This window comes from Camelus bactrianus, chromosome 16 (genome assembly GCF_048773025.1).
Source record: "Camelus bactrianus isolate YW-2024 breed Bactrian camel chromosome 16, ASM4877302v1, whole genome shotgun sequence".
In the NCBI taxonomy this organism is placed as follows: Eukaryota; Metazoa; Chordata; class Mammalia; order Artiodactyla; family Camelidae; genus Camelus; species Camelus bactrianus.
In genome coordinates this window covers 33,430,737-33,455,338 of record NC_133554.1, presented here as the reverse complement: position 1 = coordinate 33,455,338, position 24,602 = coordinate 33,430,737, and the positions used below count along the sequence as shown (strand labels likewise).

Sequence of the window (24,602 nt, the reverse complement as noted above, 5' to 3'; positions counted from 1 at the left end):
TTCCCGAAACAGGTCAGGGAACAAATAGATATTAATCTACCATGTAAAGCTTCCACCAAGACTTAAAAATCAGGTCCCAACATTTATCCAATTATTTGGAAAGGCACAGTAAAAGCAACGCTAAATTTAGCCAAATGACCACATCCTATTCAAAGTCACTTTTAAGCTTTTTCAAACAAGATTGGGCTCAGTAGGGAAAAAAAAAGAGGCAGAGGGAGAGGGTCAGAAGGAGGAAAGACAGAGGCTGGTGTAACCATACTTAGCAAACATTCCCCTCCGTCCCCTGTGGAAGCCAAAGTTTCACTGATCTGCTCCATGTCCAGGGATGCCAAAAAAAAAAAAAAAAAAAAAAAAAGCAGGAGGAAGAGAGTTCTTAATGTGTCCTTCTACACTGCTTCTATTCACTCGAGATAACCTGGAAGGTTCCTTTAAGCGTGGCGTAGCCCAGTACCATCATGTCATCTTTTAAGGGTGGGTGATAGAGTGGGAGAGGCCGGACCAAGAATCAGGAGCCACGTTAAGAGTCCAGGTTGTATCACGCGAGGGTGTCCCTCCACCAATCTGGGCTTCAAAAAGGAAAAAAAGTAGGAAAGGGCAGGGTCACAGCAGGTGGTGACTGAACTGCCTTCTGGGAAACCCCCCGTAAGAGCCATTCACATAATTTTTCTTAGGGCAGGTGTCAGGAAGAGCAACACTCTCCTCACTTCCAGTGCAACTGCAACTCCTCCACCGTCATTCTGCAACGCCTTCTTTAACAGTGCAAGCCTTATTCCTATATGCAAAGGAAGTTAGGAGCAAAGCACCACTTAGAAGCCACTCCTCAGCTGCTACCCCGTAAACGTAAGAAAAATGCCTACTTTGCACATTTGAGTGGCTCTGGTCCCTGGAAACCAGGGTTCAACCCCCAAAGTTCTGAGCATCTCAGCTACTAGACCCTCAAAACCCACCCCGAGACACAGACACACTCACAGCTTTCAGTACAAGTTTCCTTTTATTTTGAAATTGAAACAGCAGAATGAAGTGATTTGTGGCTGAAACAACCTTTATGGGAAAAGAAAACTGGAGTGCTCATCCAGCAAAAGAACAAACTCCAAAAGTCTGAGCCAGCTGCCCCATCTCCCCAAAGTACAGAGCAGATTGCAGGGTGGGAGTAAGGGTACAATCAAAATCCGGGTGGTGACGGCTGGCAGATTCCCAGCAAAGTACAATTTTCAAAGTGGTCGCGGTTACAGAATAGGGTCACGCAATCACAAGCACAATCCACCCCCCTCCCCAGCCCCCACCACGTTTCACATTCTAAAAATACATTCTTCACTCTCCCGAGTGACGTCTCAGGACTGGACACCAATTCACTTTGCCTCAGGGGATGGGGCTCTTTTATTCTGGTTTCTGGGACCAGGATCAAGATGCTGGAGAAAGGGGAGAACACAAATGGCGGTAGAGGATGTTTATTACTTATGCTAACTCATTATCTGCTGAAATTCATTTTGAACACCTTTCCAGGGCAGGTTATAGAAAATTTACACAGAAGTGTTACAAGTGCCCCTCCCACCCCCACAGGTTGAAATGGTGAGTCCAGATTTAAGTACCCCAGCACACAGAAAGCCTTTGTTCTTGGTGGGGATGCCTGAAGTCACCTGGCAGGGAAGGTAACAGGGGGAGCACAGGTAAGAGGAACTCACTGGCAGGAATGGGGTGCGGGGGTGGGCAAGCCGGGGGCAGACTGTGAAAGCTGTACCTGTTAGAATAGCACATTATCTTAAACAAGTGGAGAAAATCGCCAAAGAGTGAAACTTATTCATGGGGGAAAAAAAGAGAAAAGTTTGGGGAATTAAAACAATCCAGCAGTCACTGGAAAGTGTCTCCCTCTTTTTTTTTAAATTTTTTTTTTGGTTTTTTTTTTTTAATTTTTTGGAAAATGTTTTTTTTTTTAAGGTAATATTTTTTTCCTTTGGAAAAAGAAATCTTTTTCCCCCCCTAATCTAAGCAAGTGGAGTTGCCACTACCTAATTTATCTCTATTGTCTTGCTAAGAGGTAGATAAAACAAAAGTGAAATGGGGCTTCTATGAGGAGGTCCATTAGAGGGTGGGGAGGGGCTGGGACTGCCCAGTGGACTCCCCGACTACAAAGACTCCTGAGCGACCAGAGGGCTGGGCCCTCTGACTTTCAGGATAAAGGATCCTGCTCCACCTCTTCTCCTTCTAGAGCCAACTGTCCCCGTGAAGACTGGGAAGGGGGTACAGAGGACGTGGAGCATCTCAAAGAAACCCTGCTGAAGAGGTCTTAGCTCTGGCTTCCCCAGGCTTCCTGGCTTTGGGGCTGAGTAATGGGTTCCAGGCCAAGCCCCACATCTCACCTCCAGCCAGCCCCCTCTGGTAGAAGAGAGAAGGCAATTACTCTCCTCACCTTCTGGTCCAAACAAGCCATCGCAGGTGAGAGAGGGGACAAGCTGAAGGGAAGAGGTGAAGCATGGGACCCCAGGGCAAGGAGGGCAGAAAAGGGGACCTGACGGCCAGCCCCGCCCAACCCACCCGATGAGTAGGGGTCCCAGCAGGCAGGCCTGTTCCTCAAGGACAAACCTTTCGCGGCACAAGCCTCAGCTCACTCCTCCTGGCTGGGATCCATACCCTCATGCACGAATCCTAGCTCTTGGTTCCAATCTCACTGTAAGGATTGAGGTAGTTCATCCATTTACTCTCATAGCATCCATCACCTGTGGTTACTAGAAACACATGCCCCCGAGGAGCTTCCTGCTATTTCATTTACAAAAAAAAGTCTTTCTTTTGTCTTGTCCATCCAGATTCAACCATACTAAGACACCAGTCGTGGTGCCGTCAGACTGTGCCCCCGAGGAGGTGCACAGGGCCAAGGGTCAGGGTGGGGGCTCTGGCCCTCCTCTTTTAAATCCACCTTCGGTCACGAGGCCTCCTCCCTGTCCTGTACCCCGATAGAGAAGCCTTATGCATCCCAAGTTTTCAGCTGGTGTTGCCCTAAGTCTGAATACAAGAGAAAAGTTCTGCATCTAAATCCTCAAGAGTTGGAAAGGGAATGGCTTTACGTCCCCTGGCATTGAGAAGCTTTCTTCCATCTTCCTGCAGCTCCTGGGGCAGGCTGTGCTGTTTTCCTTCTACCAGTTTTTCAACAAATAAGCAAAAGTTGGCATGGTTTGCATGTCAAAGCCACTAGGATCTCCCCATGAACACTTCAGGGGAGAGAAGGGTGTCCCCACCCAAGTGGGAGGGAGGAGGAAAGGGCTGAGAGAACCGGGAAGCGAGGCAGTCCCTCGGGGGCTCTGTGAGGTAGTTACATAGCACTGCTGGTTCCCAGTTTGGCAGAGGGTATGTCTGGGGTGGGAGGAGGGGAAGGCACCCTTGAGAGCTAACTGAGGCCCCTCCTCATCGCCAGTCTGCCAGGCCTGAAGAGAACTCGCCGTGCTATCTCTGCAGTGGGGCAGGGGACGGAGCGCAGTCCCACGCGGAGGAGCCCCAAACTTCCCCTCCTTCCCCAAAGTGCAACCAGGAGCCATCAGACCCCCTTCTCAGCTCTTTACCCCTTGGCACATAGGCCCCCACGTCCCCCAGGAGCCTCAGGAGGGGAGGGACGTGTCTTTAGCCCACTGTTTCCGGGGAGCCCTCCCCCTCTCAGACAGCCCAGGTAGATGTCGAAAGATGGTTATTACTTTGATTCAGAAACAGCGTCTCTCAGCCTCTGTCTGTCTGTCTGTCTTTGGCACAGAGGAAAACGGACACATAGAACCTACTAGTGTTCCCCTCCAGAGTTCTCTGGGTTTTACACGGGGTCCTTTCTGCCAGTAGTGAGGCATAACTAAGAGGAAAGCTCCCAACCACCCCCCAGAAGTGGGGAGCTCAGGGTAAAGGAAAAAGGACTGAGAAGGACTGGCAGAAAGAAGGGAAGTGAAGAGGAGGCGATGAAACTCCCTGTCCCTCAAAACGGCTCTCTCCTTCCCAGACCCCTTCTAGGAGCCAAGTCCACAACCCACACTGCAAAAGGCAACCAGACCCTCGAGGGGATTCAAGCCATTGGGTGTCACTGTCAGATGCAGCTTCAAAATCAGGGAATCAAACCATTTTGGTTTTTCACGTGTTCCACAGAATTAAAAAATATATCTTAAAGTGATGGTCCTTTCTTAAAAATATACGTATGTAGTATGTAGCTCACACACATCTTAGAGCACAGAAGCTGTCTTTTTAAAGTCGCTTTTCTCAGATCATCCAAATCTCCCAAGTGCTTTTCACGTTAACTTGTTATCTCGCCAAAGATGGGGAAATGGAGGTGATGTGCAGGGGGGCATGAACTGCCCCAAGACCAAGCCTACAGGTCAAAGACAGGCCCTTCCTCCTGCTAAACCTTAACCACCAAACCATATTCCTTTGCTTTCTGTTGTATAACTTTCACAATTTTCCTGCTGGGCAAATATTAGCCGTGCCTAATCCAAGTCAAGTCTGACAGTCCCTTGCCTCACTCCTGGTCTCTTCGGGGAGCTGAATCAGCCAAAGGGAAAGGACGTGGGCTTAAGGTGTGAAGTGAGCAGGATCCCAAGGAAACTGAACACTGCAACAATCACATTTCAGATACTGTGGGGGGCTTTACTCTGATGGTAGTTTGAACCAGATATCAAAGCATGCTTGCTGCTGAAAATTCACGTTAAATCACTAAATGGCCGATGTCTGAACGTTATCTGCTTCGTTTTGGAATAAAGCATATAGAGCCAGAGATAGAAGTTGGGAGACCCTTTTCTGTGGTTTGAACAGGTGGGGAGCTTAATTATACTGGCCTGATATCACCCCTAAACGCTTCCCTGCTCCCTCCTCTTTGGGGTGGACAGTTCTGGGGCTAAAAGCAATGTCACAGGGAGAAAGTGACAAGACATAAATGAGGCAAGAACCTGTCCCCAAGTCACATTTCCATATCCCCTGCTCCTCCTTGCCACCCACCACCCTAAGTCAAGAATTTGTACATTTGGGTCCACTGTTAGAATCAATCCAATCAATCTAAAGACGGGGAGACAGAGGGGGCAGTTATCCAATTATCTGTTTGCCCCTTGGTCCACTGATAAAGACCAAGAATTGCAAGATGGGACTGAAATGAAGCAACAATAACAAAAAATGAAAAGCATGTCAACGACAAACCAGGTGGACCTCTCTGAGGGTGAGAGGGTGGCTTTGTCTCTTCCACCAATGGAATCTTGGCTCCCATATTTTTAGACAGAGAAGTATAGATTTTTTTAAGGGTATGTTTTTTAGTTATTATTTCTCTCCTCGATAAAACGGAGGCAATATTTTAAAATATCTCAACAGCACCACTGGTGGGAAAAACCGACTGGGGTGCCCCCTTGAACCCAAGGCGGGAGGGGAGACCACAGGCCGGGTGCTGGAGGCGGCTGGGGGCCACAGCTGTGCGAGGCCTGCTGGCCCCAGCGGGCAGGGCTTTCCGGGAGAGGCCGGCGCCGACGAGCAGAGCCTGGCCCTGGGCACTCCGGCTCGGCCCTCCCGCTCAGCCCACCCTCCTCCCAAGGAGCAGCCCCGGCTGCCTTTCCCACAGGGCCTGTTCTCCATAGAGAGCTCCTAAAGGGTTACACTGGCTCATGTTGTAAGAAATTATGAAACATAACTTTCTCGTTTTTTTTTTCTTTTCATTAAAAAAATAAAATATTCAAGACTATCAGCTTCTCTTTTGCTTTGCTTTTCTTTTTTCTTTTTTTATATAAAATATCAGCAAGCCGCAAAGAAAAAAAGATTAAAAAAAGAGGTGGGGGGAACAAAGAGGAAAGTAATTGCTGAGGTAACTTCATACCTTGAGGTAGTTTACTTCGCGCACAGCATTACCTGACTGACTCCGCCCACGTCATGGTTGTCTTGTTGTTACTGTAGTTGTTGCAATGTTGGAAGGAGGGGAGTCCAAGCACGGGCTTTCCCACATGCAGAGAGGCCTTCCTCCCTTCCCAGCACACTTGATAGCACTGTCCAAGGCAGCTAAAGTGCACCACCTGGCTCACATGCACTGACAGTCAGTACGTTAGGAGGGGAGGCCTAACCTCATTTAACTGATGGCTGATGTCTTCCACAAGGGCTGAACTTCGAAAAACGGGATCTTACTGAGCCTGGAAAATAAATTAAGCTTATTTACCCCTCTGTGCATAATGTTGCTGGTATTTTGAATTTTGTTTTGTTTTGTTTTTTTTTTTTTTAGGCACACATTACATCATGCCAATGACTTGTGGAGACAGAAGCCATCAGTTAAATATGCCTCTAGGATAAAAACAGAAGCAAATACTCTCCAAATTACTGAATATTCATAATATATGCCAAATGATGGACTTCAGCTTTATCAGGAGCTGAGGGTCGGGTTCCACATCCCACCACCACCAAGGGAACAGTGCCGTGGGGGGGAGTGCCCCGCAACCCCTGCTTCTGGGAACCAGCCCTTCTGGGAGCACATGGGCCGGGGTGAGGGCACAGTGGCAGCCTTTAGGGTCACTCAAGCCCTCCATGGAACTGAGACTTTATCAAGAGGAGTTAGTATCCCCTTCCCAGTGCTCATATCCAATCATTAAAATAGACTTTAAAAAAATATAAAATCTGCCTGAGAATGATGGGAATCAGGGACAGTACAGTGGTCGGCCCCACCCTGCTGAGCACTTAGCACCACCCAGGTGCACCTGGACATGAGGTGGGACTCACATGGTTAGAGGGACATGAATGGGGTGAGGAATCTTGTGGGGAAGCCCCAACAGAGGGGCAAATTTCACCTGTGCCAATTTTTCAAGGTGGTGATCTGGACTAGATCAGCCACAAGGGCACTCCTTTTAAACGTGGATTACTATAAATTTTAATCATGTTTCTCCCTCATTCTCTCTCTATTCCTTGTTGTGCCTACTGGTTGGTTAGGAAGGGATTGGAATTAAACTGCAGATGCTGGCGTGTCTTCTCTCTTTGAATAATGTAAGGAAAGCAATGCACTGGTTCCCACTTCTGCTGGCAGCGGTTAAGACAGGACAGCGTGAACGTAGGAAGAGGCTATGTCAGGGCACGAGAATAGAGGTATTTTAATCAATAAAACCAAGTAGGACAAGGCTGGAAGGATTTCAGGGTCAAGAAGAAAACCATCCTTTGAGGCTGATCAAAGCACCCCTCTACATGTTTTAAAAACCTGAAGGAAATTTTATTTCTCTTCCCACTGGGGTCTGACCCACCCTCTTGGTGGGACCTGGAGAACTTAAACAATCCACGTTTAAAAGCACCCTGAGCTAGAACTTCCACGGTGACACCCTGAGGGGTGGGCAGTGTTGGGCCAATTGGTTGGGTGTTTGGGGCTGAGAGATCAGGGTTCCTCACTGGAACATCTTTCTCAAGCCAAGTGGGCAAACCTGATCTACACACATCCCGGCCCAAGTGTCCCTGATTCCCACTCATTCTCAGGCCTGCTGGGGAGAACGTGCTCTCGATTTCAGCCTGTTGTCCTTGAGTCGACATGACGGGAGGGGGCTGGTCACTTCCTCCGAGCCTGGGCCTGGTTACTCTGTCCCTTTTGGTGCAGCTGTTTGACTTGGGCCAAGATGTCTCGTATCTTCCGCTGAGCCATCTGCAGAAAGAACAGGCCGAGTGGTGAGGGGAGGATCTCCAAAGGCAAGGAGACAGCCCTACATGGGGAGAGAGGACAACAGGATCCAACACCGGCAACAAACACAACAGGTCACGTGGGACTTAAAAGATTGCTCTCTTTCAGCCAACTTGGAGCCCGAGGAGGTCTGCTGGGAACGGGACCCTAAAACGATGAATGTCTGTGGCTGCAGGTCTTTTTTGTTCGCTATATGCAGGGTCTCCAGAACCAGCACACAGCTCTTCTTAAAATCGAAGGTGTTTACGCTCGAGATGAAACCGAATATTATTTAGGCAAGAGGTGTGTGCTTATGGGTACAAAGCAAAGACCAACACAGTAACTCCTGGTGGAAAATCAAACAAAACCAGAGCAATATGGGGAAAGGTAACTTTCGCTCATGGAAACAGTGGCATAGTTCGTGCAAAATCCAAGAAACAACCTTCCTTCCAAGGCCACTGGGCACAGGATCCACATGATGCTGTACCCCTCCTCAAGGATTTAAACTTATTGAAAAATGAAAGTGTGGATTTGTTGTGTTGTTTAAAAAAAGAAGACAGAAGATTGAAGGTTAGAGTGACCTTAAGTTTCGTGCCGCCAAACAGACCCTGAGCACTGGATTCATATGGAGGAGGGGGGAAACACAGTAATACGAACTCATTCATCACAATTTAAAACATGACAACGATTAAAAACGGACAAAGTTGACACATGTGACTGAACCCAAGGCAGAATTCCTAGAGTTTCCATGAGTGTGTGTTGTCAAAAGGTCAAAAATCAGGAGACCTTGTCACCAATCACAAGTCCACTCACTACGCATGGAAATGTCCCAGGAAAGAAGACGAAAGAAATGCCTGGAGCTGAGAAAACCAAACGGCAGTGAAATAAGCTCCACTGTGAAAATGGACCAAAAAAACCCCAAAGGGCTGATATCTTTATTCTTTCCTTCTTAAAGGTTTCTTCACTTTTATAAGTGCAAGTTCTATATAGGAAATCAACTGCAAAATGTGATTCACTTGACAGAAATTTACCAGAATGTCTCCTTTCCATAAACTGAGCACTTGGTTTCTTGGTTAAAGAGAAAGTGAGTCAAACTACATATAAAATAAACAAGGACCTGTTGTAAAGCATAGGGAACTATATTCAATTTCTTACAATAACATAATGAAAAAGAATCTGAAAAAGAACCTATACGTATATATGTACATATAACTGAACCATTTTGCTGTACACCTGAAACTAACAACATTGCAAATCAATTATACTTCAATTAAAAAATTAAAATTAAAAAAGAAAGGGAAAGAGGGTGCAGGTTGAGGAAATAATGTGAAGTTAATATTTATATATTAATTCCCCCCGTCAGCCCCGTGCTTCATATGTTTTACATGGGTTTTCACCTAGTTCTAATCGTAACCAGTGAAAAACATCTCCCCGTCTGTACGTAATACATCCTGTCTCCATGAATTCCTGGCTACATCATTTACCTCTTAAATTTCATATTCCTCTTTTGTAAAATAAGGTCGTTACAAGGATTAAAGGCCTTAATAGAGGCCACACGGAACACTGCTTGGTGTATCAGAAGCACCCATAAATCTAAGATATTCTGTGGTTATTAATGGCTCTCAAAGGGCTGTCAGAGAAAGCTGCTCATCCAAGCCTTCTGGTTCCAAAACCCAAGTTGCTGATGTTGGGCAGCCACGCTCTGCTGGGGTCTGGGTTCCTGCTTTGCCCTTGATTGCTGGAGGAGTCTCAGGCCATCACAAGCCAGCTCTGATATGTTTGTCCTCTGTGAATGGAAGTGGTTGTATCCAACAGTCTCTATACCCTTTCTGGCTCCAACACTGGGGGTTTTAGGAAAACCCCACTAGCTTTCAATCATCCTAAAATTTTAACCTGGTATCTGTCCTCTTTTCTAGGCTCTGGGGTCAGTCCCAACGCTGGGCAGTGCTGTCTCAGTGGAGGCAGTGCAGGGACGGGGAGTTCCAGAATAAAAACAGGAGGGGGAAGAACTGGAAGCAAGATGGAGCAGTCGTCCTGGGAGAGGTGAAGGACTGCGCTGAAAACAGGCAATCCAGGACGTTGCCATGTTCCACGAACAAGACTGGGTGGTGGGTGATACCAGTTTCTCTTCTTAGCCAGTGCAAAAGGGAAGGACTAAGGTTAAACAGGGGTCACTATTAACATATAACACATAATATGTAACAGTTACTATGCATAACATATACTACACATGAAAATTGTCAAATCGTTTGCAGGCAGAGTCCCCAGGACTTGTCAAGGTCATGCTTCTGCAGTCCTGCTTTTCTGGTCCCTGGGGTCCTGCCGCCCTCCTGTGATGGGGAAGGGCCTTAGGTACCTGGCTGGCATAAAAATGCCCGATGATCTTGACGATGACCTGGTCGTTCTCATCAGGGGTCTGGTCTCTTGGCACCACCACCTCAGCTGCAGTCAAATTTTGCAGCTCATTCACCTGGGGACAGGAGTGTGGGCAGGGAGGACAGATCAGAGAGGAGCTCGGGGTGCTGTCAAGAAACCACAGATTGGATTGGAGGGAGGGGCAAGAGGCAGGTCACCAGCAGGTAGAAACTGGAGGAGTTAGAAGCTGGGGCTGGGAAACAATCAAGTAAATGGGCAAATCGGGGGAGGTCTAAGGTTGAGCAGGGTCGGGGAGCAGGAGGCGCCAGGAGAGCTGCTGGGTTTGGGGACTAACGCCTAGAACTTTCAACCTGGCCCTCAAGGCTCACCGTTTTGCCACCTTTGCCGATGACCCGGCCAGCTGCCGACGCCGGCACCCGGATGTGTGTCTCCAGCTTTACTTCTTCCTTGGGACCAAAGAAGTTCTCCTCTTTGAGTTTTCCATAAATTCTTCCCTGAGCCTGAGGAGTGGAGGTCATTGTTACATCAGTGGACCACACATATACATATACGACAAAAGGGGCGCCCCCACGCCCAACAGGCCCTCCCCTGCTTAGGGGTGGATCATGACTAGGCCCAGTGATACCAAAGGTCCACAGTGTTGCCCTGTCAGTCTCCCTCCTGCTCACTTGTAACACCGGGAGCCTAGGCGCAGCAACTGAACACATAACTCCCTGGAGGAACATAACACCTAAGCTACATGCCAGACCTGGGGGCTCTGGGATGCTTGCATGGTTTGGAGAGGCAGTGGCCAGCAATCAAGTCATGGCTCTGAGTGGCAGCTGGTCCAGACACTCAGATGGAAGACTGCTGGTCACTCTGCACAGCCTACAGAGCTGTCCTCATTCTCCATCCCTGTCTAGGTCAGGATAAGATAACTATCAGTTCTATGACTGTCTGCCCAGAAGTTCAAGAACCTAGGCATGTAGTAGGGACATGTAGGGGGAAAAAAAGGGCCTTCCTTTAAGGAAGAGCCATCAGACTTCCTTCTTCCCCATATATTTACCATCAGGAGGGAAAGAGGGAAGGAGAAGCCAACAGATTTAAGTCTAATGACAATCTGAAAGCATCTCTGCAGTCCTATATTTTGCAGGGAAGCTTAAAAATGTGGCGCAGATTTGCACTCCCACCCAAACTCAATTTCCCTGGGTCCTACTTGGAGAAACAATAAAGATCAGAACCTTGAATTGGGCCTCTGGGGGTCCAGTGATGATGACCATACGAACTTTGGAGTCAGGAGTTTCAGGAGGAGCAATCTGCAAAGCAAACACTGGTCAAAGAGATGCCCTCTGTCTCCACCTCCTCCAGACCCCCTACCACAACACTGAGGGCCAGGGGAGTGGAGAACAGAGACCCTGACCCCCGAGGCTGTTGCCCCTTCACCAAACCTCTTATGAGGGCATGGGTGCATTTGTTCTGGACATTCCCTAAATAGGGGCTCCTGCCCATACCCTACCTGCCCTCATCCCCCAGGAGATTTCAACAGAATCCTGTCAGATGGCCAGTCGGGGGAGGGCAGTGACCACCCACAGAATCTCCCAGAGGCCTTTTTCACCAGGAACACACACTGCATTTGACTAAAATCTTTCAGACCACTGAAACCAATGGATTTCGCCTTGTGAAACCAACAGGTTCTCCCTTCTCTCCCCTGAGCCCTGGCCAGGGAAGATATAAGACAGCTACCGTCTACTGAGCAAGCCCTGTGCACAAGGCATGGACCAAGCCAGGGGCTGTGGCTGCATTATTTCAGAGAACTATCACGGCTACTGTACTGAGGAGGAAACTGAGGCTCCCGTAGCTTAGAAGCTGGGATTTGAACCTAAGTCAGTCTTCTGTGAGCCTAAGCTCTCTTTCTTTGCTACAATTCCACCTCCTCCCTTAGCCCAAAAGCCCAGGAGCCCAGAAGGTGCTCCACTGGACCAAGCGGGGTCAAAAGCAAAGGGGCCTGGGACCACAAGGGGGAAACACTAGCCAGAGAGGGTGTCTGGGAACAGAGTAGAGCGTGATGGAAGCAAGGCAGAGCAGATCACCTTGATGGAGGCGCTGGCGAAACGAGAGAGCTGTTTGATGTGCTGCCCCTTCTTGCCGATGATGGCGCCCACCGCCTGGGCAGGAATGAACACCTGCACCATCTCCTGCTCCGGAGCCTGCTGCCAAAACATGTCATGTTATTACCATGGCCAAGGGGCAGGGCCCAGAAGCCCCTCCGCGGCCCTGTCCTGCGTCCTCAAAGCTCTCCCTCTGCCCAGGAGGGACAAACGGAAGAAGCCGGGCAGGAGGAAGAGGAAGAGTGCTGCTAGCATCCCGGGCAGCACCCAAGGCTGCCACCCACAGGGCTGACACTCGGAAGGGCTGGCGCCAATGACTGGGAGCACTGCAGCGGGCAGGCGAGGGGAGGGCGGCAATGTGCATCCCCAGGCCCCACTTCCCTCTCCCTGCGAATTCCCAACCATGAGGCTCCCACAAGGAGCTGGACTCTTAAGCACGGCCACAGGCAGCCCAGGGGTTCCCCCGTAATAAGACCCTGCACCTACCATAAAGGAACTGTAGGGAGCGGCTCCGGTGACGCTGCTGGGGGGCGGTGGGACTGCACTGGACGATGCTGGGAAAAGACCCACAGCAGCCAAGTTCAGGCCGGGGATGAGATGAGACTGCAGCTGGAGGAGGAAGGTCAGGAGAAGAGGTCAGCTCATTCTGACAGAGCCTGATGACCCCTGTACGTGGCCCTGGCTGAACAGGAGTGTGGGTGCCCCTGGGAGAGTGGGCCAAAATAGGATAATTACATGCTTTTACCCCAAACCTGCCTGCCCTTCTGGTTTTCAGACACTTGCATGTACACTGAGGGTTCTTCCCACACTAAGAACCGGCACCTCCAATGAGGGCTGACAGTGTGAGGCCCTCAGACATCCTTCCTCTTCGGTTGATTACTCTGCTGACAGAGAGACCAGACTCACGGCCCCATGCTGTACTGATCCTGCGGGGGGTAGGCGGAAGGCAGGGGCAAATCTCCCCCTTGATGTCTGAAACTCATCTTTTGGGTCATGTGTCCCACATCCTCACTCCTTTTTAAAAATTAGATGAAAACCATGGACCCTTTCCCCACTAAAATGCCCATAAATCACAAACTTTATAGGAGGATCACAGACCTCAAAGCCCAACATGAGATCCCCCCCAATCACACCCCAGGAAACAAATGAGGACTCCCTATTAATTCAACTTAAATGCAGAGTGAGTTCCCCAAGGCCGCCCAGCACGTGGATGCCCGCCCCACCGGGCCCTGCTTCTGCTGCGGCTCAGGCTCAGAGACAGGTCCGCAGAGGTCCCCAACACTCACACTCATGGCAGCCACGTCATTCTCATAGGCTTCCCGAACTTTCTTCATGATCTCCTGCTCTGCCCTGCAGCAGTTCTCAATGGCCCCCTTCACGGTGATGGTCCTCTCGGGGTTATAGAGGGTGAGGTCCTGCAGCCTTGGGGCGGAGGAACAGAGCAACGTCAACCTTCCCCGGACAGGCCGGGACCGGGGAACAGGCCCCAGCTGGGGACACAGCGGCACCTTTCTGCAGGCTCTTCAGCTTTGGCAGGGAGAGGAGGTGAGGATGCCCAGCACAGCCAGGTTTCCGCCACTAGCAAAGCCAGGGGGACACTCGAGACTGGAGCTTCTCCAGCGGTGCTGCCAGGCAATCCATTCCATTTCTGTGCCCTCTGGAACAGAGTAGTCGCTCTGCCCACAGGTGAGTCTGACAAAATCAAGCGGCACAGCACTCACAGAGGCACTAGGCCACCCCACGGAGCGCGGGCTCAGGGCTCAGAAAAGGACCTGGGTCCGCCCACTTTCCTTGGCCTGGCAAATGCACCTGAAACCCCAAAGCCCTGGCTCCTGGCCTCAGGCTCTCTCCTCCAGATGCCAATCAAGTGAGAGATGTGGCGGCAGAGGACTGAAGGGACAGCGGCCTCCCAACCGCCCCCCAGGCCACAGCAGTGATGGGAGAGCTCCAGCCCTGATAGCCACGAATGCTCCTGACCGCTTCTTTGACCCCTCCTCTTCAATAAGCAGGAACTGCATCCACGCATTTAGGCCCAGTAATGAAATGCTGCCACCCCCGGTGCCGGGCACCCACTCAGAGAAGGAAATGAGAAGGAGCCTTACGAGGAGATGGTGATTTTTGTCTCTGTGTCCTGCTCCACCTTCTTCAGGTTGCGCCCCTCCTTGCCAATGAGACGCCCCACGAAGTTATTATGGGCCAGGATCTTCAGGGGAACCTCGTCAGCCCTTGGGAAGAAGGGAGGGACAAGAGCTCCTTAAACGGGGGGGCCACACCAAGGCTGGGCTGTCATGCCACCGCAGATGTGGGAGTTTCCAGGACAAACCATGGGACACAATTACCAGAGAAAACCAGCAGAATCAGTGGTCGTTCAGTGACAGAGAAATGGGGAAGGAGGGTTGGGTGGCTGAGGGCACAAAGTCTATGAGGGCGATGGATATGGTCCTTATCTTAATTGTAGTGACGGCTTTGTAGGTATATTCATACTAAACCTCATCCAACTGCATACTTTCAAATGGACTACAGAATTCTGTGCAGCTCATAAAGAGGTGAATCTATGTACTGACGCATGGCAGTGAAAAAAGCCAGCTAAGGAACAGCATGTTCATATGCTCCTATAGGTGCTAAAACACACCCACACCCACGTCCACACACACCTGTGAGTGCACGGAACTGCTAGATGCACAAGGTGTTATTTGTGGGAAAGAGGACTTCATTTCTCAGTTTTCTATCCTTTTGTACAACTTCTGCATCTCCTATTTATCTCTGTATTCTTGCTTAAAAAAAGTTTGTGTTAGAGAAGGTGGTAGTCCCCATGTTCCCAGATAAGCTGAAGCCTTACGTTTTGGTGTCCTTTGCCTCCTTGTGCATAATCTCCAAGATCATCTTACAGGCAGAGGAGCAGCCCTCGGGGGTCGAGTGGACGCTGATGGCCTTCTCAGCAGCACCTGCGTTCTCTTTCCTGTGCACGTCGATCCTGAGGGCCACAAGCACACAGATGGTTAGTTGTCCCTGGTAAAAACAGGACACTCTTCACACCCCCTGATGTCTCTCCTCTGCCACAGGTGCAAACCCGCTCTCCTTGGAACAAGGCCAAGTGCAGAAGTGGGATGGGCAGAGAAAGGGCCAGCATGTTGCTATGGATTCTGTCTTAATCAGGAGGTGATGGCTGAGAACGATGGCATCTATTATGGGAATGCAGGCTTGCGGATCAACAGCCCCACAGCTCAAAAGCTGCATTTCCCCTTGAATTCTGGTCCCCCTCCCCCACCTTGAAACAACTATAAAGGGAACGCACGTTGTCCCAAATTAAAAGTAAATAATAAAAGCATGCATTATGAATAAGGACATAATGTGACCTGTTCTTTTCCACAGAGTACACACTGATCAGCTATAAAAACCAGAGAAGAGGAGTGGTAGTGGTGGAATGGGAGATAGGAAAGAATTATGAGGTCCCCGAGGCTGGCCAGCTCTGTTGCCACCCATAAGCGGTGCTAAAATCACAAAGCACTAAGGAGTGGCTGACTTACCAAGACTAGGTTTGCTTGGTTAGACTTTCTACGAGAAATAGAACCCTTCTTACTAGTGACAGTGTGTGGCCTCGCCACTGCCACCAAATGGCACACTCCAGGCTTATTCTACCTCCCCAGTTGCCCATCCCTTCTTGGGAGGCTGCAATCAGAAGCAGTAACCCCTGACTGAAAGGAGAATGGAACACGTTCCAGGCAACATCTCTGAAGGATAAAGGGAGGTGCCTTGCCTCCCGGGTACCAACCAGTTTCCTGCCCCCACCTTCATCCCCCCCCGGCATTCAAGACTCACTTGGACTGGGTCTGTTTTGTGATGTTGCGGATGGTGGCACCCTCCTTGCCAATGATGGCGCCCACATACTGGGTGGGCACCAGGAGCCGCAGAGGGATGTCCACTTGCTGCTGCTTGGCCGGGGCCCCTGCTGCCACAGGGGAGCCCTGGCGGGGCTGACCCCGAGAGCCAAAGCCTCCTCGGCGCCCGTTCTCGGGACCCTGTGCTATCTGCTCATCGGGAATGTAGGAGACTTTCAAGGCATGGTTCTCCAGCTGATGGCCGTTCAGCTTCATGATGGCTCTGAGGACAGAGGGAGAATCTACTGGTCACTTCAAGTCATGCCAGTCACACCAAATGCCCTCCACATGTAAAGCACTCTGCTGGGTTCCAAGATGGAACACACTAGAAGGGGAGATGACCACCTGCCCACCACTTAAAGAACCTTCCAGTCTAAATGGCACAGAACATCAAATAAGGTATTATATAACACAAATATGTTATTTCCATTGAATTTTGTGGCTGACTTGTTAATTTCAGCCAGAAGGACCTACTATATTGGATTTATGTGAGAGTCGCATGTGGTTCACACTAAATAAATTCACACTGAAGAGATTTGTTGTTTTTACACCTATTGAGTCAAGTACCTTCCATGTTTAAGCAAACTCCATGGAAACAGAAGAGGTGGAGCAGAATGGCTTGCTTACCAGTTGGAAGCAGGCTTTTAAGTATATCTGGGATGTCTGCAAAACGGGAGGATTAACAGTAAAGGGAGGGGACAAGCACCATCCACTCCCAAGGGAGATGCTGGTTAGAAATGTTAACAAGGTAACAATATGTAGTAGGAAGTAAGCAAGTGTTGACTTAAAACCAGGCTAAGCATCACAGACCCTTCAAAACTAAATGTGGCAAACGGCCTGACAGAATATAGATCAGCTCACAAAATGTACAAGTCTGTCAGCACCAGAGGGTGGAGAAGTGTAATTGCTCAACCAAACTGCTAAGGAACCAGAAATTATGGGTATGCTGGGACTAACAGGACCCTAACCAAGTTAAACCGGACTTAGGTGGAACCGCACAATAAAATGTCTGCCTGCACCACATCATAACAAACCTCGCAGTTCCTCCTCATTACCACTAGATGGCGATATCAACACGGTAAAGGACCCTATAGTTCTCTGGCAACCAGAGACCTATCATAAGCCAATATTTTTTCCTGACGAGGATTTCCCACCTTCCCTGGGAGGTCTTTGGGCCCCTACTTTCAAAGGATTGATATTTGCTGTCAATCCTCCTGGTGAGTTTCTGAACCTTTGAGATCCCTGAACCAAAAGATAAGAGTCTGGGGTTGGTTGCAACAAAATCAGAGCCAACATGGTGACTCCTGCCTACAGGGACCCCCTCCCTGTCCAAACAGGGGCGCCTGGCTCCCAACAAAGACCCTCCCCAACCACTTTTGGGTGCACTCACTGCCTGGTCTGTTCCCGGTTGGAATAGGTGACATTCACCACCGCGGTCTCACTCTCAGTGTTCACTAGGGGAACAGAACAGAGATCAAGGTTAGAGAAGTGAGATCTGGAGATGGGTGCCGATGATTAAAAATAAACAAACTCATCTGTGCAGGTTATGCAACAAGGTCAAGAGGGAAATACTCAATGACAAAACAGAACATTTCCTGCTTTAAGCCCCTTTTACTGGAACTCTTGGAAAATTCAAATCAGCCTAGCATTTTCCTTTATATGCCTTCCTTTGATTTCCTACCAGCCTCCAAGAGAGCTAGGCATACAGAAGGGTGCAGCAGAGAGAAAACACACACACACACACACACACACACACAAAGACACACCCAACCCAGGAGATAAAATTCACTCTTGGAAAGTTAAACTGGTTGGAAAAACCACGTAGAGTGAGATTGAACCAAGAAATGGCTGAAGACGCTTGTGGAACATCCAAATCCACTTTAGAGTATCTTCAAGGATACGCCGATCAAATTTAAGAGTGTCATGACCTAGCTGAATGAGTTGACAGGAATGGCTGCTGCAGGGTCTGGGGGAAGGGATTTCCTGACTTTGAGAATGGACTTGGGTTGGACACTAGAATTCCAGTTGATCTGGGCACACAGTCTTCCCATTTTGAATTAATAAAATTAACTTCTGTCTTATGCATCACTGCCTTGTGATTTTGGATGCCCTTGGCCTGCTCAGCCCTGGTGTGGGCAACACTGACAATAAAGCCCCTGCTCCCACAACACTGAAGATAAAGGCACGTGGCCACAAAACCTCAATGCAGACCACTCTCAGCCCTTCTGGCCTCATCAGTAGAATTCTCCCACATCAGTGGAGAGGAAGATTCTGCAAGAGTTCTCTTCCAGTTAAACAGAAATACAGTAATGAATAAAACCGACAAACTTCTGCCTGCATGGAGCACATTTGACTAGGAAGAGATAGCAGTAAGTATAATAAGCAGATCCTGTAATTCTATAGAATATTAAAAAGGTGTAAGGCATGGAACGTTAGCTGTAAGAAAGAATGGAATTCTGCCTTTTGTAGGAATGGGAATGGACCTAGAGAATATTATACTTAGTGAAGTAAGTCAGACAAATACTGTATGTTATCACCTATATGTGGAATCTAAAAAAATGTATATGCAAAACAGAAACAGACACACGAACTAATGGTACCAAGTGGGGGGAGGAGGGGGAACACTGGGGTATGGGATTAAGTGATACAAACCACTATGTATAAAACAGAGAAGCAACAAGGATATATTGTATAACACAGGAAATTATAGCCACTATCATGTAATAACATTGAAAGGAGCATGATCTGTAAATACTGAATCACTATGCTATAATCTGAAACTAATATAAGTCAACTATACTTCAACAAAATAAAAATAAAGTCACTCTCTCCCTGAAAAAAAGTAACATGTGGTTAAGCGCTGTGGAGAAATAAAAATCAGGGTTAAAGGAGGTGGCGGTAAGAGGTCCAATTTCATGTAGGGTGGATGGAAAACACTTTGCTTAGCAAGCAACACTTGAGCAGACTAGAAGTCTTCATTGTTACAAGATCAAACCCATTCTGTCCTCTCCCCTGGGGATCGGTGTGTTATAGCTCCGGGGTGAGCCTGCTGGGCCCCCCAGGGGGGCTCCCCATGTGTTCCCAACCATTGCCAGGAGTAACTTAGCTGTCAGTCTAAGCTGTGCGCGGGACTGGGCAATGGTTATCAATGCTTCCAGTTGTGTCCTGGCATTTATGATAAAAGGCAAGCGACAGGGTCAGAGGAGAGAACCTGTTTGATTGATTCAGCACCTCACACCTTTGTGCTGGCAAATATTTTAATCATTTATAATGATTTACAGCTTGCCCCTTTCCACAAAGAATTTAGAGATGAATATTTAAATCTTATCTAAAACGGCTTCTTAAAGATTTGCAAACTCCAATTGTATTTTGTCTACTTAATTACCAAGCTCTACTTTATGTCCAATCAAAACCACTCCAAATTTATTTCAGCTCATTTCCTCCAAAAATAAGAGACAACCAATGATTATTCCATTAAAAAAAAAAAAAGAAGAATCGTGAAGCTTTTCTTTAAAGGGCTGCAGACGAATAATTTTCACCCTTAATCTATTTCTAAAATCTACTTTGGTTGGCCCAGGAGCCTGGGGACCCCATGTTGGAAGTGAGTGACTTTGTTGATTTTCTGATTAAACAGAGAATACACCCGTTGCAGAGATGAGCAGCAGCACCAAAGCTGGGACCACAAGTCTGGGTCCACGCTCCAGTGTACCTCCCTCCACTCCGCATCCTGGCTCTCTTCTTCTGGTGTTCCAGGGAGATGTGGTAATGGATAATGAAGGAGAGCAGATCCTGCAAACTCCTCCAGCACCCACCCCTCCAACGCCCCACCTTGTCCACCCACTCTTACCTTGCTCACAGTTCTCTACTGTCCCATACTGAGCAAGCAGGCTGTCCAGTACCTGGGAGCAGGGAGAAGGGAATAAAGCTTCTCTGAGCATCCCAGGGACCCACACAGCCACCCCTGGACACCTCTCACCCCAAAGCACTGGGGCATGAGCAGAGCCTTTGGTGGCTGGAGCACTGCTCTCTGCTCAGTTTGCCTTTCCAGGGTACTAATGATGGTAGTGACCTATGGGGGGTTTCTTTGCAGAATATACTTGGGCTCAAAAAGGCACTTAAGGGCCTTTTTGGAAGCAGACCTGTGCCACCTGGGTCCCTAACTCATCCCTCGTCATCACTAGGTTTGGGGTTTGGGGAAACCCTTCCCACCTCCCTAATGCCTCCCCCCACAGGGACATCCCAAAGGACTAGCACTGGCAGTCTCGGGTTAAGGATGAGATCCAGTTAACCTCCCCTCAGCATCACTAGCATCTCTGGCCCAGCCCCAAACCACCAGGACATCTCCCCAACCATCCCTGCCAACTCAGGCTGGCCCAGACTTCCTTCCCAGTCTCCACAATCCCGGGCCATTGAGAATTTCCCCCAATTAACTTACTTCCCATCGAAGCTGGGGTGGAATATTTCGGATCTGTATTTTCCGACTCCTGAAATGAGAGAGGACAGAATCAATGACAGCTCTGGATACTTCAGGGGCCTGTCATTCTTGTCCTGGTCTTTATCTTCCTACCTTCTGCTCAACATCAAAGTCTCAGAGTCTAAGAATGATAACCTTTGAGAACGGAGATCTGGTGTAGGGGTGCCTCACTCAAAATTTTATCAGTGCTGCCACACATAGGAATGCCAAAATCAGATGTCCTAAGACTAGGATAACATAATCCCCCCAAATCACATTGGCTTTGTTTCTCTCTCTTAGGTTTCTCACCCAGTAACCATCTATTACCACCCACTGTGTTTCAGGCTCTAGGAATACAAAGCTAGCGACATGAATTATCACATGAATCGTTAATCTGATACCTTGTTACCTGGTGCCTACTTCATGCTGGACTTTGCGCTACATGTTCGGGACATAATGATAAACAAAACAGACAAAGTACTTGGCCTGAAGGTGCTCACAATTTCTTAGGGGAAACACATACGCAAACAAATTACAGCGGGATAACAGGCAGCAGCTAAATTCTTTCTTTGTACAGATATGGATTTAAAACTCTGCTCCACTTAATAGCACTGATCTTTAAAAGGTTATTTAACTTCTTTGAGGCTCAGTTTTCTCCTTTGTAAAACAGGGATAATACCTATTCACAGGGAGGTATAAAGTGATGTTAGATAATATTATCAAAAGCTTAGCAAAGAGCCTGGAGTAAGTACTTAAAAGTATAATGACAGAGGCATCTGTGGATATAAAGGTAGAGTGATTAACACACAACCCAGCATCGTGACCACCACCTTCCCTCCTCCCAGTTTACTAGTTTCTCCTCCTCATCTTTCAAATGCCTCTTTCCCTGAGTAATTTCCCCTGAAGAAGACTTTCAGGTGCAAGGTTGACTCCCACAGCAATTAACTGCTCACCACCCAAATCAATGCCCTAATCCCTGGGCTTAAGACATTTCAATTGACTTGATCTGTGTTGGGTCAACTGTCACTTATGCCTTTGCATATCCTTGATCACAAACTCTTAGTTCAGGGACATGGTTCAACAAAATTCTAGTGGTGGGAAAGAAAATGAAACTAGGAAGCAAGAAAGTTCGGTTCTAGCCCTTAAAACTGCCCTTGATCAGCTGTGCTGACGAAGCCACTCAAGCTTCAGGTCTCCCGGGTGATAGGTAACAGGGCCCCTGTCAGCTCTTGCCAAATGAGGGGAAGGGGTACTGAAAACACATGGGAGCAAGGGAAGGGATGCTCTAGCTGTAAATGCTTCGATCTTTGCTCTGTCCTCTTGGCCAGCTCACTCACTTCATTCCTCTGACCAAGTGTCTTCAGATGTAAAATGGAAACAGAAGAGTCTTTAAGATCCCTTCTAGCTCTGAAGCTTTGAGGGTGGAAAGACTTTATCAGTGAAATACACTAATGAAAGCTTTTCCTGGGTTGAACTAACTTAAGGGAAAAGCAGCATGAGGGTTGGAGAGAAGCTATGTCCATGTGCTCTACTTTGGTTGGTTGATGAACCTCATCTAAGGATGTAAGGATAAAAGAGCAAGGGTCAGAAACAAGTCTAGGTCCAGGTCCTCGGGTCCCACAGCAGGCCAGCTGCTTGGGATCCAATTCACTGGTCAAGAGGGAGCCCCATGGCGTGTGCAATGACATGGTGTTTGGGATTTTCCACACAACTCATGTGAGATTGTGATGGAATGGGCAAAGAAATTCAGAGACCCTCACAATGAAAGCAAAACTCTTGGAAAACTGAAGAGATGATTACACCATTGGAAGAGAACACTGATCTCCATCAATGCTAGTAACAGGGCTCAACCAAGCTAAGGGAGGACCTCCCCCGAGTGAACTCTTCTGGAAGGACAGCAGGGAGGTGGGCGGCTGTCTTCCTGGGAGTTCAAACCAGTAAAGGCTTAAAACAGCCGCCTGCCAAAGTTCACTGTAACCTCAGGTCAAAGGTCAAAAATATCCTTTTCCTACTCAAACTCGCAGTTCTAGGGGCTTTCTTTTCTGGGTAGGGAGGAGTTGGGAGGGGATGGGGTGGTGAAATCAAATCTCAGTTTGGGATGTTAATCCATATCCTGAAAGCCATGGCAGTCTGGAATGTCTGGAATGTTCCAGGAGGAGGGGGAGGAGGGCAGGGACACCCAACCAATGAAAAGAAAGACATCCTGGCAGCCCGCCCCCACCCCCAATAGGCAGAGACTCGCCTCTAGGGCACACACACCCAATCCTGGGAACCCAAGCCAGGCCCCTTCAGGCCTCCAAACCGCCTTTCAGCAGAGCCCCCAGCCCTGACAAACACACAACAAAGGCCATGAAGAACCTTTTGTCTTTTAAGCCCTTGGCCTGGTTTCTATTAAGTACGGTGCTACCTAATTTCTTTCAGGCCCAAAACATATGGGGCCATGTTGGGAACTGTACCCCGCACTCCCTTCCAGAACCCTCTGGGTAACTCGTTTACCTTACAAGCATTTCTGGATGCCCAGTGATGGCCGGTGGGAGCTGGGCCAGGGCAGTGTGCTGCGGGCTTAGGGGATCAGGATGGAAGCTAAGAGACCCCGATTGCTACTTCTTTGCTCAGTACCTTACTTTCCTCCTATGAAAAGTTGACAGGGCTTTTGTGAGGGCTTAACACAGGCAGGGTGCCTACCATGCCTTGGTGCTCAGTCACTGTCCTGGTCCCCAGGAGCCTGCAGGTGTCCAAACTAACAGGGGAAGAAGCTGGCAGGGCTGACAATGAGCCGTGTGATAGTAAAATGGTTAGGCTTCTGCACTGTGTGGAGACCATGGGAAACGGCACACCTGGAGTCCCACCCCCACACCTCCACCTCCCTGTGACAACCAAAGGGCCCCTCCAGCACTCCAGGGAATCAGCTTCCACTAGGTTTTAGTGGAGCCTTTGCCCTACAGGTAATAAGGCATGACACTCCTAGCAGGGCCTAAACCCCAACACCCATTGTTCAGAAAAGCAAGAGAACTCCCAGAGGTTCACAAGCCACCGCCCACCTACCCCAGAGCTGATAAACCTGTTGAGTGAAAGAATGAAGCCTCCAGTCCCTGGCAATGAAGGCAGTCGTTGAACCAGCCTAATTATTTCCCTGGATGCCAGCACCCTGTGGCTTCTGACCCCCTGGCTTGCCCTGACCAGCAGGGTAGTTACCAGGCCCTGGGGCAGCTCCCTAAAAACAGAGCCATCACAGGGGATACACCTCTAATGCTGCTGGAGACAAGCAGGGGACACAAGGGCCACAGGGACCAAGTGACCATTCTTCAAGCCCAGAGTAGATTCCAGGAGAGACCAGAGGGAGGGAGGGAGGAAGGGAGCATCTGTGCAACAGCCTAAGGAGTTAAGCAGGAAAGCAAGAGACTCAGGAAGCGCGGGAGCTGGGCACCCGGAAGCATGGCTGGGAGTTCTCCCAGGGCAGGAAGCTCCCGTCCTTTTCACCTTTTTAAAGAAGTGTCACTGACTTAGACTGAAAGGGAAGGAAAACAGTTCAATTAAGGAAGAACCTAACATTTGAGGAGTGCTTAGCAGATAACAAGCTCTGAGATTCAGCACCTCTAAGAAGCCTCCCATCACTGATGACCTTGGCAACCAGGGCCCTGAGAATGAGGAGCTGAGTATCTTCGACAAGTCACACAGGTTGCAAGAGCCACAGCCAGTGTTTGAACCCAAAGGTTCCAGGGTCTCTGCATTGTCCCCTGTGCTGCCTTTTGGATGGTAGAAAGGAGACAGAAGCCTTTGCCAAAATACAGTCAAATTTTGGCCTGTGGACAAATTAAAATCCTCAGGGTTCACACAAAATAGTGAACAGCGGACCTGCTGAGTGGGCACTGCACTTCAGTAAGTCAGAACATCCCACCTGCAACTCCTGAAGGTACGTATGTCCATAGATAGCTGAAAAATGCTTCCATGGTTACTGAACACTAACTAGATATTTGATCCTATTAATTGTTAATTTTTAGAAATCATACAGATTTTCAGCTTGTTTTAGAAATACAAACCGAAATAGTTACAGATAAAATGACATGGCTAGTGCTTTAAAATAATCAGGGTTTGGGGAAATGAATACAGACTGGATATGATTTGGTAATTTTTAAAGCTAGATGATGGATACATGGGAGATTTATTAAATTATCCTCTTCACTTTTCAA

The 24,602-nt window shown here is 48.7% G+C and overlaps 1 protein-coding gene across 2 annotated transcripts in view; it reads right to left on the bottom strand.

The window, feature by feature from the left end:
• Positions 1–297: 297 nt before the first annotated feature.
• The window catches only part of IGF2BP1 (insulin like growth factor 2 mRNA binding protein 1), a 42,817-nt gene continuing 18,512 nt past the window's right edge, over positions 298–24,602 (bottom strand). The window contains exons 3-15 of one of the 2 annotated variants that reach the window (XM_010960551.3): positions 20,395–20,443; positions 19,807–19,858; positions 17,350–17,413; positions 15,901–16,182; positions 14,921–15,055; positions 14,184–14,306; positions 13,368–13,503; positions 12,568–12,690; positions 12,064–12,180; positions 11,215–11,289; positions 10,363–10,494; positions 9,975–10,088; positions 298–7,603 (exon numbers count right to left, since the gene is read on the bottom strand). In XM_010960551.3, coding sequence (XP_010958853.1) covers positions 7,511–7,603; positions 9,975–10,088; positions 10,363–10,494; positions 11,215–11,289; positions 12,064–12,180; positions 12,568–12,690; positions 13,368–13,503; positions 14,184–14,306; positions 14,921–15,055; positions 15,901–16,182; positions 17,350–17,413; positions 19,807–19,858; positions 20,395–20,443 — 1,495 coding nt within the window. In that variant the 3' untranslated portion in view covers positions 298–7,510. Of the gene's footprint in view, positions 7,604–9,974; positions 10,089–10,362; positions 10,495–11,214; positions 11,290–12,063; positions 12,184–12,567; positions 12,691–13,367; positions 13,504–14,183; positions 14,307–14,920; positions 15,056–15,900; positions 16,183–17,349; positions 17,414–19,806; positions 19,859–20,394; positions 20,444–24,602 lie in introns of both variants that reach the window. The other variant, XM_010960550.3, reaches the window with a different exon arrangement.